This window comes from Brassica oleracea, chromosome C3 (genome assembly GCF_000695525.1).
Source record: "Brassica oleracea var. oleracea cultivar TO1000 chromosome C3, BOL, whole genome shotgun sequence".
Taxonomy (NCBI): domain Eukaryota; kingdom Viridiplantae; phylum Streptophyta; class Magnoliopsida; order Brassicales; family Brassicaceae; genus Brassica; species Brassica oleracea.
The window spans coordinates 36,147,446-36,166,236 of NC_027750.1; the positions used below are offsets into that span (position 1 = coordinate 36,147,446).

At 39.1% G+C, this 18,791-nt stretch overlaps 3 protein-coding genes across 3 annotated transcripts; all 3 read right to left on the reverse strand.

The window, feature by feature from the left end:
• Positions 1–6,410: 6,410 nt before the first annotated feature.
• Positions 6,411–7,872, reverse strand: LOC106330502. Its single transcript, XM_013768957.1, has 2 exons — positions 6,515–7,872; positions 6,411–6,423 (listed from the first exon to the last, which is right to left on the reverse strand). Exons 1-2 carry the CDS (start codon positions 7,870–7,872, stop codon positions 6,411–6,413), a joined length of 1,371 nt encoding a protein of 456 aa, XP_013624411.1.
• Positions 7,873–13,126: 5,254 nt separating this feature from the next.
• Positions 13,127–15,182, reverse strand: LOC106329239 (probable pectinesterase/pectinesterase inhibitor 64). The gene is made up of 2 exons (XM_013767864.1): positions 13,983–15,182; positions 13,127–13,913 (listed from the first exon to the last, which is right to left on the reverse strand). Exons 1-2 carry the CDS (start codon positions 15,070–15,072, stop codon positions 13,222–13,224), a joined length of 1,782 nt encoding a protein of 593 aa, XP_013623318.1. The 5' UTR covers positions 15,073–15,182; the 3' UTR covers positions 13,127–13,221.
• A 361-nt stretch (positions 15,183–15,543) lies between these two features.
• On the reverse strand, positions 15,544–18,622 carry LOC106329409 (chromatin assembly factor 1 subunit FAS2). The gene is made up of 12 exons (XM_013768056.1): positions 18,405–18,622; positions 18,084–18,195; positions 17,937–17,963; positions 17,772–17,844; positions 17,389–17,492; positions 17,098–17,312; positions 16,922–17,018; positions 16,762–16,834; positions 16,524–16,612; positions 16,268–16,412; positions 16,072–16,172; positions 15,544–16,000 (listed from the first exon to the last, which is right to left on the reverse strand). Exons 1-12 carry the CDS (start codon positions 18,516–18,518, stop codon positions 15,687–15,689), a joined length of 1,464 nt encoding a protein of 487 aa, XP_013623510.1. The 5' UTR covers positions 18,519–18,622; the 3' UTR covers positions 15,544–15,686.
• Between the last annotated feature and the right edge of the window lie 169 nt (positions 18,623–18,791).

The window sequence follows — 18,791 nt, forward strand, 5'->3', positions numbered from 1 at the left end:
TCCGTACCATTATTAAGCATCCTCAAACCTTTCTGAGTTTCTTCAAGTTGAACTATAGCTTGGGTTGCTTTTTCTTCTTTCTCTGAAGCATGTTTCAATGCTTCACTAATCAAAGCTTCTAGCTTGATTTCTCCTTAGCCAACACAGAATTCTCCTCAACCATCGTGAGCCAATATGCATACAATGTCTTGTAGTTCTTAGCAAGATCTACATCATCAAAACTTCCAGCATCATCATCACTTCCAACAACATCATCACCCCTACGTGTAGACTCTAACACAGACGATGACACAGATCCCGCCGCAGATTTCTTATCAGAACTAAGATCCAAAGTTGTGAACGCCACAAAATTCCTCAAATTCTCACCACGATCTGAATCAGTATCAGAATCACTCTTGTTGTTCCTTTTCTTCTCATGCCTCTGCAAATTTGGACATATTAACCAAACATGTCCAACCCCATTGTACTCATAGCATCGTAACTTTGATGGTGATCTTCTTAAATCACCTCTTTTTCCATTTTTCCTTTTGCCTCGCTGATGCTACAGATACTCAACCATGTTTCTTGACAGCATCGCCATAGGATCTTCAGAAGATGAAACTTTCAAAGCAACACTATAAGGATCTTCTTTCTTCTTATCCTTATCTTTCTCTCCATATGACATGCCCAACTCAAAAGCTTACGGAATCCTAACAAACTCATCAAAAGCCATCTCATCCAGATTATGAGCTTCTTCTACAACAGAAATTTTCGGCTCAAACTTCAGCGGTAATGACCTCTTCATCTTCTTCACCAGATTTGTTTCCTTGAATTGCTTTCCAAGCGCACTACAAGAAAAATGTCCATTCTTAGCGTAAGGAAACAGCTATAATATGCTTTCCTTAGCGTTATTGAAAGCACTATGTCTGCCCCAGCTATCTTAGGTCCCCCCTATACTATAGCGTTTTATTGAAAGCTATTGTAGTTTAACATTATGATAGCTGTTTTTACGGTTTGCTATTAATTATGAATGTTTATAATAGCGTGAATATTTGATGCTATATTATTTATTTGATAGCTTATTTTTTTAGCTGTTAAATAGTTTTTAATTATACTTTTTACGTATTATTTTAAGTTATATGATAGCTATTTTAGACATGCTATTATGCGTTTTCGTAGCAGTCTTTGTTGTGTCCTAAAATATGTTGTTATGGCATAATTTGTCTGTTACGGATTAGTTGTATATTAAATACCAGAACCTGCCACATTCATTGATAGAAAAAACCAGTACCACAATACAACATCCGATACAATACCAGTCTAAAAGAACATAACCCAAAGCACAAGTTTTAAACGAAACTAGAAAGCAACAATATCCAAGTAGAAGAGTAGTACAATATACCTGATAGTACTCTTAACACAAGACCACTTTCTCCTTTGGCCATGCAATGCATGTTCCAATAGCGTCACCCAAACACTCAATCTCAGAAGATGGACGCCAAACCTCTGCCAAATTAACCTTCACCACATCAATCCAGACTTTAACTGCTTAGGTCCCAAGGGAACAAAGTGTACTGAGTCTTCTGGGTTATCTGAACCCCACCGTCCTTCTGCAACCACCTGATTTTTCCCACCAATGGACATCAACTTGCACTTCTGATTCTCTTTGGCATCATTTTGACAAAGACGCTACAGTGTTTGTAGGACAAACAGTTTATGTCAGTGAATGATATAACAACTAACAAACGGAAATTTAGACCATAAACTACAAACTTTACCTGAGATTTTCGAACAGGAGAGGCAGCTTGAGTATTCTCAACTTTAGGAGAAAGTGGGTTGATTGGAGATTTAGAACCTGGTGATGGTGCCGCACATGAAGCTGTTGTTGGAGATTTTTTTTTAGCAGATTGTGATACAGATTTGACTGCATTCGCTGTTGGAGATGTACAGCTTGGTGAATCTGTGTTGCTTTCAAACACACACTTATTGGCAGGCCATGCTACAAAATTCTTCACACTTTCACGAAGGTACGTCACCTCCGGTCTAGGTCTCCATAGAAATGTTTCAGGTTCGTGTACCACATCCACAAATACTTTGACTGCATTCGGTCTAAGAGGAAGACAATCAACCAATGATGTTGGCTCTTTACACTGCCAACGGCCTTCAGCAACAACTTCGTCAGTAGTTGACCACGGTGATAGGAGTTTACATTTGTTCATAGAATAGGAGATAGGAGTTTGCATTTGTTCATAGAATAGGGCGTTGGGCTCTACAAACACATTCCAAAAAAGTACCAATATGTTAATCACAACTGCTCGAGAACAACATCATGGAAAACTGAAAATACATGCTTGTCAATTAGATATCTTACCCTAAGAGGAATGTCTTCAGAATACATCCCCTGGTCAATAAAAATCCATTTATTGACAGGCCATGCAATCATTTCGCCAACTGCATGCTCAACATTGTACATACCCGTCGCAGGCCTCCAAAGAAATGCATCTGATTTGATTGCAGATTCTACCTATACTTTAACAGCAAGAGAGCCTAAGGGGATGTCGTTCACAAAGTCATCCGGTTCAGATGAAAGAATACGACCCTCAGCAACGTTTTCATCAGAACCAGACCAATCAACCAACACACACTTAGGTTGTGCCCTTTTGTTAACACTCTACATAAGCATATTTCATAATATGTCAGTAGTTACTAAACCATACAAAGTTGAGGATTAATGTAAATTACTTACTTTTGCTCTTGCAGTTGCTGAGTTTTCACCTATTTCAGGTTCTTGCTGAAACATTAAAGCATATAAGAAACCATATGCTTACTTTAAGAATATAAATATGTTTATTATCACTAACCTCTCTCCTAATTTTAGCAAGTTCAGACTCCAACTAATTAACCTTGTGAAGCAAATGATATTGCTTGTCTTCCATTTCAGCCATAAACTGTTTCTTCACTTGAAAACAAGCTAATTTCGTCTTCCCAATGTTTCTACCCATTGCCCTCAAATGACCAGGATTATCAGGTGCTAAAAGTACTGAAAGCGGATCAAGACTTGGGTTTGTTGAATTAGAATGAGCCTCACGACCAACGAGCTCAGCTGCCTTTTTCTGCCAACATACATAACATTTTAAGATTGAAATACTACTTCTTTTGAATAGCAAAAAAAAAAAATTACTTACAAACTTCTCAGCGGCTATCATATTGACTGGTGTACCATTTTTTTTGGTCCGTGACTTGACCCACACTTTAAGCCTACTCACTTTAGATGGTTCGCCACTCTGTTGTTTCTGATAAAGACAACGAAACATATGTGAAAAATGTGGCCAGTGAAGAAAATAGTTAGAGTTTTTGTGAAGAATTGGTACCATATCATCCGCTAGCCTAACCATTCCTCTACGGCTACAAGTGTGGGGTATCTGTTTGCTCCTCCTCTCTTTGTATTTTTCACTCACAGCCTAACATAGAGAAAGTTAATACTACAAAGTCGAATGTAGAAAAGTAGTAAATTTAAATACTTTACCTTAAAGGTGGGGCTAGTTTTGATTCTCACAAATTTTCGCCATTCAACTGGATTAACATTCTTCGGTCTAAGATTCATCCTCTCTTGGTTAGTATTTTTACCCCTTACTTGTGTCACAAGTCTTGATTTTGATGCCCTCCATAAACATCCCATCTGCCTCAACACAGCATTCTTTTGATACTCTTCATCAAGCTCGAACCTTGCCTACAAATACTTAACAAATGAATCACATATATACCAAAAGCATCAACTGTCAAAATTTAATAAAGAGAGTCACCTGAACAGATTTCCAGAGAAATGTTTTGACCTCCTCACTGATTTTCCTCCAATCATTAAATGTGACAGGTACATGCTCCCTCACTAATGGACCCAAGTAAGAAGACAGCTTCACTAATCCTTCACCAACAGGATCTCCCATTTCATTAAACTCCACTCTTTCTCGAGTGTTTGGATCTTTGGCGATGTGTTTCATCTTCGTTGGTCCTCGGTGTTTCTTCTTCATAGGTTGAACATCATTCAGTTCCAACTCTCCTTCAGGCTCTTCCTGCTCTTTAGCCCCCTCAGCCTCTTTAGCTGCATCTAGCCCCTCCTCCTCGTCACCCTCATTAGCCTTTTCAGGATCTTGTTCGTCGTTATCTTCTTTATGCTCGTTAGTCTCATCAGACTCGTGAACCTTTTCAGACTCATGCTCATCCTGCTGCACATTCTCCTCATGCTGCTCATTCTCCTCCTGTTGCGGTTGGGTTTGCAGAGTACAAATAAATTCCACTTCTTCGTCATCATTTTTCTTCTTCGTGCCCCTTTTTGTGACCTTCGTGGTCTTCTTCGTGACCTTACTTGTACTCACATTCTTTTTCGAGTCTCTAGTATTTGGACGTCTCATTTAATTCACCTGAAACAAATTACCATTAGTTAGAACGAGATACAGTCTTAACTACGAAGCTACATCAGAGAAGACAAAATGCAAAAGCATAAGAACACAAAAGAGTCAAACATGCAGCAGAGAAGGCAAACATCACACAAGATAGCTATCACATAAGACCGACATCACACAAGACCGACTTCACACATATATGCCTTCACAATCAACTCTGGCATTATGAGCTTCTTCTATTTCAACTTCCATGTCAATAGATGATGGCAGTGGTCCAATATCTGGGTTGACTTCTTCTTCGTCTGCTTCACTGTATCTTCTTGATGGACCTTTTAGTATAATATACCAGCTCGAGGTGTCATCCTCCCTTGAGTAAAACACTTGTTTTGCCTGTGAAGCTAGAATGTAGGGATCCCTATTAAACAAAACTTGAGACTGATTCAAGTTAACAAGTGTGAACCCATCCTCCACCTTAACTCCGTTTCCTCTTACTGCCCATTGACACCTGAATAGAGGGACATAAAACACATTGTCGTCCACCAAGATAATCTCTGTAACTCTCTCATATTATGATACCAAATCAACAACTTGTGACGTGTCTTTCGCACTCGCTCTACACATTGCAGTAGCCTCGTAAAATACTCCGCTGTTTTGGGTTTGCTTATGAACTGAGTGTGTGTGAAACCGCTGTCCATTAACTATATAGCCTGTGTACGATCTTGCATTAGTCCGAGGTCCATATGCCAACCATTTTAGAGTTTCATCATGTGTTCCAGAATCAATAGGTATCTAGCATAAAGTATGAACAATAGTCAGAAGACAAGAACATTTAATTCACAAAAACAGAAGAAATGTTAGAGACTTGCATGTTCTTTTAACCAAGAAGCAAAATTCAGAGTATGTGCACTCCACAAATATGTTGCATCTCGTCTACATCTTCCATTTGTCTCTTGTAGATGCTGTAGATGCATACTTGTATAACGGAAAAAAATATATCAGCCTGCTAGTTATATTATAGATGGCAAATTGTACAAATGATTTATTTACTTACTCAACATAAGGCTCGACAACAGCTGTGTTCTGAATGACAGCAAGATGGATCGTTTTCTTCTCCATTTCAGACAGATCAATTGATCTGGCTACCAAAATTGGACGTCCCTCTAAGATCGACTGGCTCTCATAGTCAGTATTCCTATCTAATTTCTCCTCCACACTTGTTGTCTTCTTAAGAAAGTCACTACAGAACCGAATGCACTCTTCTACAAGATAGGACTCAGCAATACAACCCTCTGGCCTTGCATGATTTCTAACGAAGTCTTTCAGTATCTTCATGTGCCTACATAGAGGAAATATTTTGTGAATTTTCACTTGGTCTCAACGATGAGATATTTTAAAAGATGAAAACAGTTTTAGTTACCTCTCAAAGGGATACATCCAACGAAAGTGGACTGGACCGCAGAGCCGAGCTTCCCTTCCTAGATGGACCGTCAAATGAACGATAATGTCGAAGAAACTAGGAGGAAAAAAATCTCTCAAACATGCAGAGAGTTTCTACAATCTCAGCTTCCATTACTGAAATCTGCTCTATATCTATAACTCTCTGACATAGACGGTTGAAGAATGCACACATGCGTAGTATTGCTAGTCTAGGGCCTTTAGGCAATAACCCCCTAACTGAAACCAGAAGCATCTGTTGCATCAGAACATGATAATCATGTGATTTGAGACCAGCTACCTTACACTCCTCAACTGAAACTCCCCTTGATATGTTTGAACAATATCCATCAGGTCCTTTAAAATCAAAAAGTCGCTTACAAAAGACCTTCTTCTCAGACTTGGACAAAGACCAAGGTGTTGCGGGTAAGTAAGTCCTTTTCCCTTTCGCCTTGGGGTGCAGATCCTTCCTAATACCTAAGTGTTCCAGATCTTTGCGAGTATTGAGACCATCCTTTGAATTCCCAAAATGCAGTAACGTGGACATAATGCTCTTTGCCACATTTCGCTCTATGTGCATTACATCCAAGTTATGCCTCACAGGGAGTTCCTAAACATCAACACACAATAAACAAAATCAGAATTGTAAGTTATTTCTATTCAGTACACAGAGAAAGTAATGTGTTCAACAAAAGACTTACCTCCCAATAAGGCAGTTGGAAAAATATCCCTCCCAATAAGGAAGTTGAAAGAATATCAACCTTTTCTTCCATCTTGACAACTCTTCCTCATCAACTTCATCTTCTTCCTCTGCCTCGGATTCACTAGAATCGTCTCCCATGTCACAGTCTTCTTCAACACTGAATGTCCTCTTTCTCTTCGCTCCAGATTCTTTAACATTCCCAAAATTGTTGACAAAGTTCTTCAGGTTACTGGAAATGTCTTGACCAGATAGTATTCTACACTTATTCCCATGTTCTGTGTGTCCATCAAACCAAGACTTCTTTGAACGATACCTATGCGTTGGTGGGAGACCCTTTCTATGGGACATATAAACATGCTTCCTGCAGAACTTCATCCACACACTATCAGTGTGTTTTCCGCATACAGGACAACCCATTTTACCCTTCACTTTGCATCCAGCAAGATTTCCGTAGGCAGGGAAATCGCTAATAGTCCATAGCAGCATTGCTTTGAGAGTAAACACGGAATTACTCAACACATCATATGCAGACTCTCCTTTGCTCCACAACTGGTTCAAATCCTCTATTAATGACTCTAAGTAGACGTCAATACTGTTACCCGGCTGTTGTGGACCAGGAATGAGCAAGGTTAGCATGATATTCTCCTTCTTCATACATAGATTAGGAGGCAAATTGTAGTTCACTAGCAGCACTGGCCAACAACTGTACTTGATGTTCTGCATGCTGAAAGGATTAAACCCATCCGTGGAGAGCCCCAGCCGTATGTTTCTTTCTTCAGCAGCAAATTTGGGATATTTGGCGTCCATTTGTTTCCATGTCACAGAATCTACGGGGTGTCTGAGTTTCCCGTCGCTGCTCTTGTTACTAGCATGCCACCTTAAGTTTGTTGCCATTTCTTGAGACCTGAACATCCTCTTCAGCCTTGGGATTATTGGAAAGTATCTTAATACCTTATGTGGGACACCTTTCTTGACCTCACCAGTATGCAGATTAATCTTCCACCTTGAAGCCTTGCATTTAGGACAATTGTCGAGCTTCTTCAACCTCTTTCTGAATAGACAACAGTCATTGACACACGCGTGAATCTTCTCATAACCCATATCAAAAGACTTCAGGAATTTCTTCACTTCGTACAATGATGAATGAAGAATGTTATCCACTGGTAACATCTCGGGCAATGTCTCCAGTAGATCGTTGAAGCTCTTGTCTGACCACCCATTCGTAGTCTTCAGTTTAAATAGTGAGACGATTGCAGATAGCTTGCTATGGTTTGCACAGCTTGGATATAATGGGGTTTCAGCATCAGTTATCTTCGCCAAGAACTCATCTTCTTTCGTGTCCTCTTCCTCTGCCATCTCACAGAAGTCACGTGCAGTAGCCAACTCTTCATCTAAGTTCCCAGCAGCTCTGAATAACCCAACAATCTCTTCATTTCACTGGTTAACTTTCATTTCGCCTTCAGCAACTGAGTCCACTTCCTCATGGTGGAACCAGTCTTTACGCCGCTTGTAAACCTCATCCATTCCCCTTCTCACAAGATGGTCAACTATATCACCGGCTGAATGACGATCTACATTGCGACAGTCTGTGCAAGGGCAAATGATCAACTGAATATCCCCTTTACTCGCAGACACAGCTTGGACAAAGTCCCAAGCACCTCTCTCATAAGCAGGATCAACTCTGCGAATATTAACAAAACAAAAAAAAAATTCAGTAAGCAATACAATCCTCAACTGAAAAGTGACTTATATATGTTACTTTCATACCTTGACAGATGAACCCACGCCTTGTCTAACATTGTTTCACCTATCCTTATTGAAAACCGTAAGAACAAGCAAAATAGTGACAGATAAAAGACAATATTCGAAATAAAACATAGAATCACAAGCAAAAGAGTGAGAAAATGACAATGTTTAAGTATATATCACACAATGACAAACAAAAAAACACAAAAGTTTAACAATAGTCACTAAATAAACAACGAGAAGCAAACATAAATCAATCAACACCAAAGTCATGTAATAACGAAAACGATGAACATATTACAAAGGAAAAAGAACGAGGGAAATAACCTGTGGTCTGGTTAGAACAAGAGTGAAAGACGATTGCTGCTAATAATTTGAGGTCTGGTTAGAACAAGAGTGAAATACGATAGCTGGAAATAATCTGTCACCAAACAAAAGATAAATCAGTTTGATTTAAAGATGAAATGCATATGAAAGTTAAGAACTTTCAGTGAAACAAACCATAAATCTGTAAGATCTAAGAAAATAAATCCTAAATCTCTACCTTCGATTCGATTTCGACCTTCAATCCCCTTCAAATCGAGTTGCGGGAAGAATATCACCGGTTACTGAGCACGAAATCGAGCTTGACGGTGTCGCCTGAGAGTTTCGTCGCCGGAAGATTCGGTTTCGGAGTTGCGATTAGGGTTTCTCTCTAGAGAGAGTTCTCTCGTGACTACTTTTTTTTTCTATCTATGTCGACCCAATTTTTTTAAGCTTAAGTACCAAAAGTGTCATAGTTAAGAGGGAAACACTTTGGTTCTTCCCGGCTCTCGAAATTTCACCTAAGTATATGCGGTTCGCGTGTTTTTCTAATCCCGCTTACTTATTTTTCACGAGAGCTTTAAGAAACTGCTATTAATATGTACTGAAATCGAAAAAATTTGTATTTCATAGCAGATTGAAAATCAATGCTATAACAATATGCTATCAATACGGCTTTTTTTGTAGTGGCGCAAAGCACTCATTAGATATGTCACACAACTTGACACTAAACTGAGCCGGTTTCTTCTTCATCCATCCTTAGATTCTCAAATCTAGAAGCTTGCATATCCAACTTAGTTTGCTTGACAATTGTACTCCCTTCAAACATGTTCTCCAATGTCTTCCACGCCTTCTGAGTTGATACACATTGAGAAATCAACTCGAAGTAACTCGCATCAATAGAATTATAGATCGCCTTCTTCGCCTTAGAATTGCAGCTTGAAACCTTCTTCTCTGCAGCAGTCCACTTCTCTCTCGGCTTAAGAACTTCAACCTTCTCATCATCAAGCATCACAGGAGGACTCCAACCAGGCTCAATTGAACTCCAACAATCTTCATCAAAACTGCTGATAAAAGCTTGCATATGGACCTTCTAATATCCATAATTAGACGAATCAAGCCTTGGTGGCTTTGTCATAGACGTCCCTTCTTGATATGATTCCATCAAGACAGATTTCCAAACTCTACCATACTTTCTGATGCAGGTTCTGTCACTCACCCTGATCTACTCGAAACTAGTCGTAAACTCTATCGAGCCAGGCTCTTGATACCAGTTGTAAGTGCGGGTGAGTCAAAAATAACTAGAACAGAAAGTAAATGACACACATAGTTTGTTAAGAGCATCTCCAAAAGAGAACTCTATTTTGAAGTTTCCAAAACTCTACATTTGAAGTTTAAAGGTGTTCTTCTACAAAAGCAAAACTTCAAACTCAACTTCAAAACTCTTTGTATTTTATAATATGATTCTTATATTTGTCATAACTAATTTGAATTCACAAAACTTTTATAAATAACTAGCACATATATAAACGTATTACAACAATATTAATAAAATATTATATTAAAATATAAAATTTTAAACAAAATAACTTAATTAATATTAAACTTCAAGCAAAATACCATATTAATCCATAAAGTGATTTTCGTAATGCATATATAATATACTAGTGCATTTCGAAGTAAAAATGGCTCTCCTCATTTTAATTTGTAGATTAAAGATAAAAATTGTTGAAATCGGGTGATATTAATACTTGTAAGTACATTAGATTAGAACAAGAAAGTAAAAGAGAAACAAAAAATATTGCTAAAAGACTAACTTTTATCGATGATATTAATACTTGTGAATATATTCAATATGAACAAGAAATAATTGTACGAAAAGACATCATCAACAACAACAACAACAACCATCTTCAGTTACACAAAAAAAATTGGACAATATTTGGAAATTTTGAAGGTTCCGGATCAAACTTACCTGACTATTAGTGTTGTTGTAATATTTATATTTATGTAATAGTTATGTCTTCATGTATTTTTTAAAGCTTTTTGTTAAGTATCTTTTGTATAGTTCTGTTTTCGAAATCTAGCTTTAAATATTTTAAATCTTATTTTAAGTTTTATTTAATTTTATGTTTAAACTTGAATTTTGTAAACAAAACTTAAAATATTTATGAGATATAATATTTATAAGGATTAAACAATAAACAAGAAACTATTTATGAATCATAAATGTGATGTGTAATTGTAGGGACCAAAATGCAAATAAAAAGATGAAACTTCAATTTGAAGTTTTGAAGTTTTTTTTGGAAAGCAAAAAACTTCATATTTGAAGTTATAGAGTGTCTTTTGGAGATGCTCTAACGAGGTTCGTTTCCTACTCCCCGGAACCTTGTCCAAAATTCGAATCCACTAGAATGAGAAAGCAAATTATAACCAACTCGCAAACACGTAATACAAGCACAACCCTCTTGAATCACCACTCTCTTCTATAACATGAACTCTTCAAGACAATCTCGCCTTGAGCTAAACTTCCTCAGAGTTCAGACTTTATCAGGATAATCTAACCCTGAGCTACACTTCCCATGAGTCTAGGCTTCAACCTCCAAGTCTCTAAAGGTACGTCACCAAGTACTTCACCAAGTACGTCACCGAGTACGTCAACACCTAATGCACACCAAGGATACCAACGAGCACGCCAACACCAACGCACAACTTGAACACCACAACACAACAGACAACTCCACCACACGTAACGTCAGCACCAGCGTCACAACACCAAGTACAACAGAACACTCCGTCAGACACTATGTCAACACAATGTCAACACTCAACAAGAACACAATGAAACCTCTCAATGAATACTCTTTTTCTCTTTAATCTTTGGGTGCTAGTCTTCTCATAAGGCACATCCCTCCTTATATAATAAACCTTAGATGCACTTTAATGAACTTCAATTTTCATATAAGAAAACTTCATATTCTTCTCTAAATAACACTTCCTCTCCAAGTAAAACCATTTAGCTTAATGGAAAACGTAATTTGTATTCAACAATATATTCTCCTTCTTTTTCCAAGCTCCACTTACACACGCAATCCATGTAAAAAAACTTCCTTATAAGCATCTTCACAATTCAAAACATACGTTTTTACACATGTCATGTACTACATCACAAACTACATCAAAACACCTTAGGAACTTACATCTTCAAATTTTACATATCTCCTCACAAGTCACAACTCACAAGTACCCTGTTTGATGATTTAAAACAGAAATAAAGCTGGTGGATGCACAAGAATGCTCCGCACTCGCATACGAGTTGGTGATGCTGCACCAATGGCATATATCTAGTAAACAATCATTTTTCCTTTATTGCTCATTCTGCTTGCACCTTACCAAAGTATTACATTGTATTTTTTCTGGATTCTTAATTTGGAAACTTCACTTTGTTAGCTAACTTATCATATACTGTTTTTTTGCAGGTTTATCGCGACAGAGAGAATGAGAAGTGCCCTGCCAAAGTTTTTGGGGGCCCGAGGCGAGTTAATTTTTTTTTACATGATATCTTTTTTTTGAAAATTGTTCTATTTAAATTCGAATTATATAAAATATTTTTTTTGAAAAAACATATAAATTTAACACTAAAAAGTTTTGATTTATTACCTAAACATTTTCTCTACACCAGACTTTTATAAACTAAAAATAAAATAATGATCAAAAGTAGGAATTAGTAATATAAAAACAAAAATACAAATTTTGGATTAAAATGTTGGTCGCTGTTAAAAAGCTAAATCTTAGCGTTTAAATTAAATACAATAAACTATATATTCAAAATATTATAATTTGTTAATCAAATTCTATAAATATATAAAATAAATCTAACTCATAACATATACAAAGATGAAAAATGTGGATCAAATATTTACAGTTAATTAGAAGGAAAATCTTTATACTTTTACATAAAATATAGTAAAATTAATCATAAATTAGTTTTTTTTTAAAATAGAAGTCGAATTTAGAATCAAATAATAATAAAGATCTAACTAAAAGAATACATTAACTACCATGTAAAAAAAATTGTAATTAGGGACCCTTAAAATTTTACAAAATTTGTGGGTACTAGACAAATGCCTTTTTCACTAAGCTGTAAGCACGGATCTGAGAATGCGCTAAGGCTATCGAAACCACCAACACCTCAACCGCCACCTCGAGTGCAACTTGACCCATGGGCAAGATCCCGTCTCATGAGGCAGAACGCACCACCAAAGGAGGAGAAAACTTCTGACTCCGACCCATGAAACATAACTTCTCTTTTGCTCTCTCGCACCAGAAAGATCATGTTTTGTTTTCTTCACCCCCGTGTTGTCTCTCCTTCAAACCCATAGCTTTGTGTATCACCTTATTCATCAAACCACCATTTAATATATGTTTCACAAGAATAACATAGTTACTTACTTTTTACCCTTTGAAACATTTATGCAAGTTTTCTTGAAAGCATTTTACCCATCCCATGTGCTTATTGCATCTATATTATAAGGTTATCGTCTTCAACCACTCAGAAAAATATGATATGTTATATATGCTTGACATGTTTAACACTTTACAACGACATCTCTCCTCTTTTCAAAATCCTAAAACACTCAACTCTCCTTTACAACATCAAGCAGACTTCGAAGCCCACTCATCAGCCTGAATAAAACTAGCCACCGAGTAAACATCAACATGCTTCTCAGGTATCTCACTACTCCATGGAACCCTCTTCGACCTAACCGACCCCGGACCCGTATTCTTATACTCACCGTAATACAACGTCTTCAACGCGAAATCTCCGTCCCAAGGCATCCATCCCTCAGGACTAACCAAAGACTCAAGATTACAGTTTACAAACACAGTTCTCGAAAACTCCTTCCACGGTCTTCCCAAATAGTTCGTATGCCCCTTGGGGTTAGCTAGAAACTCCTTCATGTACTCCTCTGTTCCGTTAATCGAACAGTTCAAGAACACGAACCCTGTGGACTGCGCCGCGTCGATCCTCCCGTGTGCTGTGATAGCGTTGTTTGCGCCACCTCCTTGGTCTAGTTTCGAATTTTTTGAAGCGATTAGGATACTGCAATCTTGGAATACAGCAGCTGAGTTACCGAATATGAAGTCCACGTTGCCTAGGATCCGACATTGTTTGTAGAATTGCCGAAGAGAGTGAGAGTAAACTGTGTCTTGGTTCCCAAGAAACTCGCAGTTTTCGAGTATTGAGTAATCGCTGTCTGACCTAAACGCAACCGCTTGGTGCGCGTCTGATCCCGCCGTGTTCTCTATCGTTAAATCACGCGCCATGAACCCATCACCGAGAATTCCTACACAAACAATAAATGATTCAACAAGACAAAAACACTTGTAACATTGTAACGTTAACATTAACTCACCGACAGTTGCAGAGTTGAACGTTGTCATCCCTGGTTGCCCTACATTCAAAGAACCCGTAATTACCGTTTTACCCATACCGTCTCCAATGAACACAACGTTCTTTTTCTCAAACGGCACCCTAACGGTTTCCTCATACACGCCTTCCCTAATCCGTATCACAAACTTAACGGTCCCGTTAGTTGCCGGCGCTGCATCAACGGCTTCCTGCACCGTCTTATAACCGCACCCTTTCCCTCCTCCGTCTTTACACACCGTCACGTCTTCCTTCAAACCGGACGGAAAACCCAAACTAGCATCCTTAACCGTACCGGAAGCCGGTTTAGTCTTCTCCCAGAACCCGTCTCGTTCCGTAGCTGGGGGAATCCACGAAGCGACGTCGTCTCCGAAACTATCGAACGAGACCATCATGCCCAGCGCTGTGCCGGTGAGCTTCACGAGATCGCCGAGGAAGGTGATGGTGTCGACGACTTGCTTGGTGTCGTTGACAGTTTTGAGCCCCGACCAGCAGTCGTACTGGTACGCGAGCGCCGCGCTCATCCACGCGCGACCGTCTTTGATCCCGCCGCCGCTCGCGACGGCGACGGATGTTGATTCTGTGCGGTGCTGGGAGTAAGAGAGGATCTCGAGGCAGATGGTGGCGATGTTCGTGCGGTTTTTGTTCCCCGCGGAGGAGTCTAGGATAGATTTGATTTGCGATTGGCCGGACTTGAGGCTCGAGAAGGAGAGGGAGATCGCGGAGTGGATAATCTGAACCGGTTTGGGATCGGGAGGGACCAGGCCCGGTTTGGAGAGGGAGGAGAAGCAGTGGTCTGGGAAACGCGTTGCGTTGCATGCGAGGCGGATCTGAGCGATTGGAGGAGGAGGAGGAACGCCGGAGGAAGGGGGTTTGTGCGGTGTGCTGTGGGAGGATTTGGAGACGGTGGAGTAGATGATGAGGGTTAGGAGGAGGAGTAGGATGGCGGAAACGGCGATGATGATGAGGATCAAGTTGCGAGAGGGGGTGTTTTTCCGGTGGGGTTTAAAGGCGGAGGAAGCGAATGGAGTGGAGGAAGAGGTGGAGAGCGAGCGCGGGAGTTTCGGAGAATCCATTGGAGAGAGATATTTATATATATATATATATATTTGTGTATGTATATGTACAGAGATATTGATCAAAAGATCAAAATTGAAAATTGAAATCTGAGTGAGGATGAGATTTAAGGGAGGGATGACAATTAAAGATGTCAGAAATTTCTGGGTTTTGTTTCTTTCCTCTTTTAACTTTACTTTTTTTAACGGCTGTTAGGAAGAAAGGGGTTTATTGGTAAAATAAGTTTTTTTTACTGGTCAGTTATTTTTTTCGTCGATTCAAAATTTAGCGTTTTTAGTTTAAACGGGCCGGATTGAAACGAGGTAAAGCCCATTAATATATCTCTAGACAAAAGGATTAATGAGAGAGTCATATAAAACGCTTGAACACTGCTCTTCTTCTCCTTTGATTTCAAAACCCAAAATCTAGCTAGTTGGCGCTTAGCTGCTAAGAAGAAAACGCGAGCCAACAGACTTATGAAACTGAGCGAGGGTGTGTGTTTAAAAGAACTAAACTGGCAAAAGGAGCCAGGCACACAACACTCCTACATTGATTCATGATGATAGCCTATAAGAAAGATAATAGTAACAGTAAAAAACATACGGAAACAAAGATAGTGTAAGTACATCAGCAGTTAGGGGTCAATAGCCATCGGTGTGATGCGTCTCCTCGCAGGTTTACTTGAGACGGGTGTGTTAACTTTGCTCTGCAATGGCTGTTTCTCTCCCTCAGGTCTTGTTTCTGTCATTACTTCATCGGTTTTCTGCATAACCTGCTTTTTCTCCTCACCCTCCGTGGTAATTATGCTTGGCAATGGCTTTTGTTTCTCTTCGTCTTGTTTTGATTCAGCCTGTTTACTTCTCTCGTCTGGTATTGCTTCGGTCATCAGCTCATCGGTTTTCTCTAAATCATGCTTTCTCTCTTCGCCATCCACCGGTTTCTTTCCGACTACAATTGAATTTGATGGATCAGTCAAGTTCTGGAACGTAGAAGAGAGTTAAAAGACCTAAAGGGCAAACCTGAGATGGAGACAGGCTCTCCTAGCTCGCTATCTTCAAATTCAACAAGTGTGCAATAACCATCTTGTGAGGACAGTGCTAGATATGAGGCAGTAGGCGACCTATTTAGCACAAATATTTGATCATTGATTACATTTGAAAAAAAACATGAATCTTTTGATATTCAGATCTTAGATCAGGAAACTATTATTTTTACCACGTTATATCAGTTATTGCAGCGTAGTGGAGACCTGCTAAGACTGCAACTGGAGCGACACACTCCGTGTCATATATGTACACCGAATTTAAAGTTGCAATGGCAAAGACAATACGGTAAGGAAGCTTGAATAAACCACCTTCTTCTGCATGATCCAAAAGGAGAATATATAAGGAAAAGATCTACATTTTAAAGGCCTTCATTCTATATTGAAAGAAACGGAAACAAGTATATAATAAGATGACATAACATGTACCAGAACTTGAACCCCGGAGTTTGAATGCAACAGGACAAAAACGAACTACTACAACCGGTTTGTTAGCACCTGGAAGCTGCAAGGCAGGTCTGCTCGCATGGAATAAAAAATGAAATGAGTGCGTGTGAGACTTTGTATTGCTTTCTACTATATCATACATAAGCTCAAGCAATTGAGGAGGTCCACAAGCCTCACGACTTCCAAACAAGAGATAGTAAGGAGTGGTGGGTGACCTTACCTTGAAAGGTCCTTCCTAGAAAAGACATAAGTTGCATTTACAGCTTCGGATGTAGGTGAAATCTTGAAAGAGCCTTCAAATGAAATACAGTGATGACAGAAACATAATTAATTATCCGGACAAGCTCTGTGATGAGGCTGTATTTTTAGGAATAAATTACCTGATGGAACGAGTAAAAACGATCCATCAGGTGACCATGACAATCTTCGGAAGAAAGAAGGCAATGTCTCATCATGAAAGAGATGGGTTTTCACCGTCTGCAAATAATAGTCATGGTGAAATCAGGGATACCTTATATTCGCAACAAATCATGAAGGTAATTCTTCTCTCTCTTACCTTAGTGTCATCTCCTCGTTGCTGATCTGCTTTAGTGATAACATGCTGACAAACATAGTTCAACTTTTCACCACTTTTACTCTTTGCTTGAGGCTTATTGACATATATCCGGCACGTTCTGTCCGAGCTAAGAGAGGCTACGTACTTTGACAAGGGGTCCCAGGCAACGCCTTGAACATAATGACAGTGGGCATCCAGTATCTGATGGACAGAACCTTGTAGCAAAATAGGGAAATCTAAGAAGCAAAAAAATCTGGAAGCAACATTATCTGTTCTTTTAATTGTTCTCACCTTTGTTAACGTCCCATATAATGCAAGAGTTGTCCACTGAGCCAGAAATCAGAAAAGCATCATCAGGAGACCACTGAAGATCCAGGACATCCTTTCGATGGAATCTAGCAGGGTAAAACAAAAGTCAAAAGTATTCTCTTTGCCTACATTTCTCCTCCAGAGATAATGAAGTAACATGCTTTCCACCATGTGATGTGACTAGTCTACATTTGAATGATTCCATGAAACTTTCATAAGCTATCCACTATGTTACTTACTAGTCTACAATTGCGCACTCTCCCCTCTTGATACCAATTAGCAACAATATTGAAGATGGTTCTTGCTAGCCTAACTGATTACAAAAGCATGACAACGTAGCTTATGATTAAGAAGAAAAGACTCACGATAACGACTTGTGAACTTTCCAGGACTGATTAGTTTCACTAGGATGCAACTTCCATATGATAAGCTCGCCACCTGCATTATAACGAAAACATAACTGCGCAATTGGTTACACTAAGCATTCAATATTGACATAATGATCTATAACAACATCTTTGTATTCGTACCGTCTGCTCCAGAGGCAAGCAGTTCCCCTGCAAACCATTAAAGAACAATCGTCACCACTAGGTAAGCACATATACAAAGCATCTCTGATAACACAATGCTTGATGCAGTATAAACTCGAAGCTTGTCTAAGAAACAAAAGTACTAACCAGAGCGAGAGAAACGAATGGTATTGACAGCACATCCATGGTAAGTAAGGCTGCTTTGGTAAGATACACTGGGAATCTTCTTCTCCGCTTGACCAGAGTTTAGTAGCCATAGCTGGAGGAAAAAAGTCAATTTAGTCAATAACCAATAACATTCTTTTTTTTTTGTCTTGAGCAACGACCAATAATATTCCTGATTCTCTAAAATGCATCAACCCAATTAGAAGACCACACGCTCAAAAAAGCTAGCGACTTTCGAACAATCAAGCGGAACCCAGATCCTCAATTGGATGAAATCGAATTAATTTCCGGAAATTGCATTACCTTGATATCGTAATCGGCTCCGGCGGTGGCGAGTAAACCGGAAATCGGGTGAAAGTCAAGGGTTAGCACAGGCTTCCCGTCGTGCCAGCTGATCTGTATTGTTCCTCCCTTCATCTTGCGGGTAACGGAGAATGCCCCAGATTCGTGGCGGATTTGCTTTCTCGAGAAAATTAGGGTTGATTGTTTAGTGGGGAAGAAGAAGAAGAAAGAGAGTACTAAAATGGACTCTGTCACTCTGGCGCGTCTTTTGGGCGGGAAATATATTCTACGTGTTAAATGACGATTTTGTCCCACCGACTAAAAACCCGGTTAATCCTGACCGGTCGAATTCAATGATTAGTCATTTTACACTACTCTAGTCGCTGACCTACATAATACATTCGCATT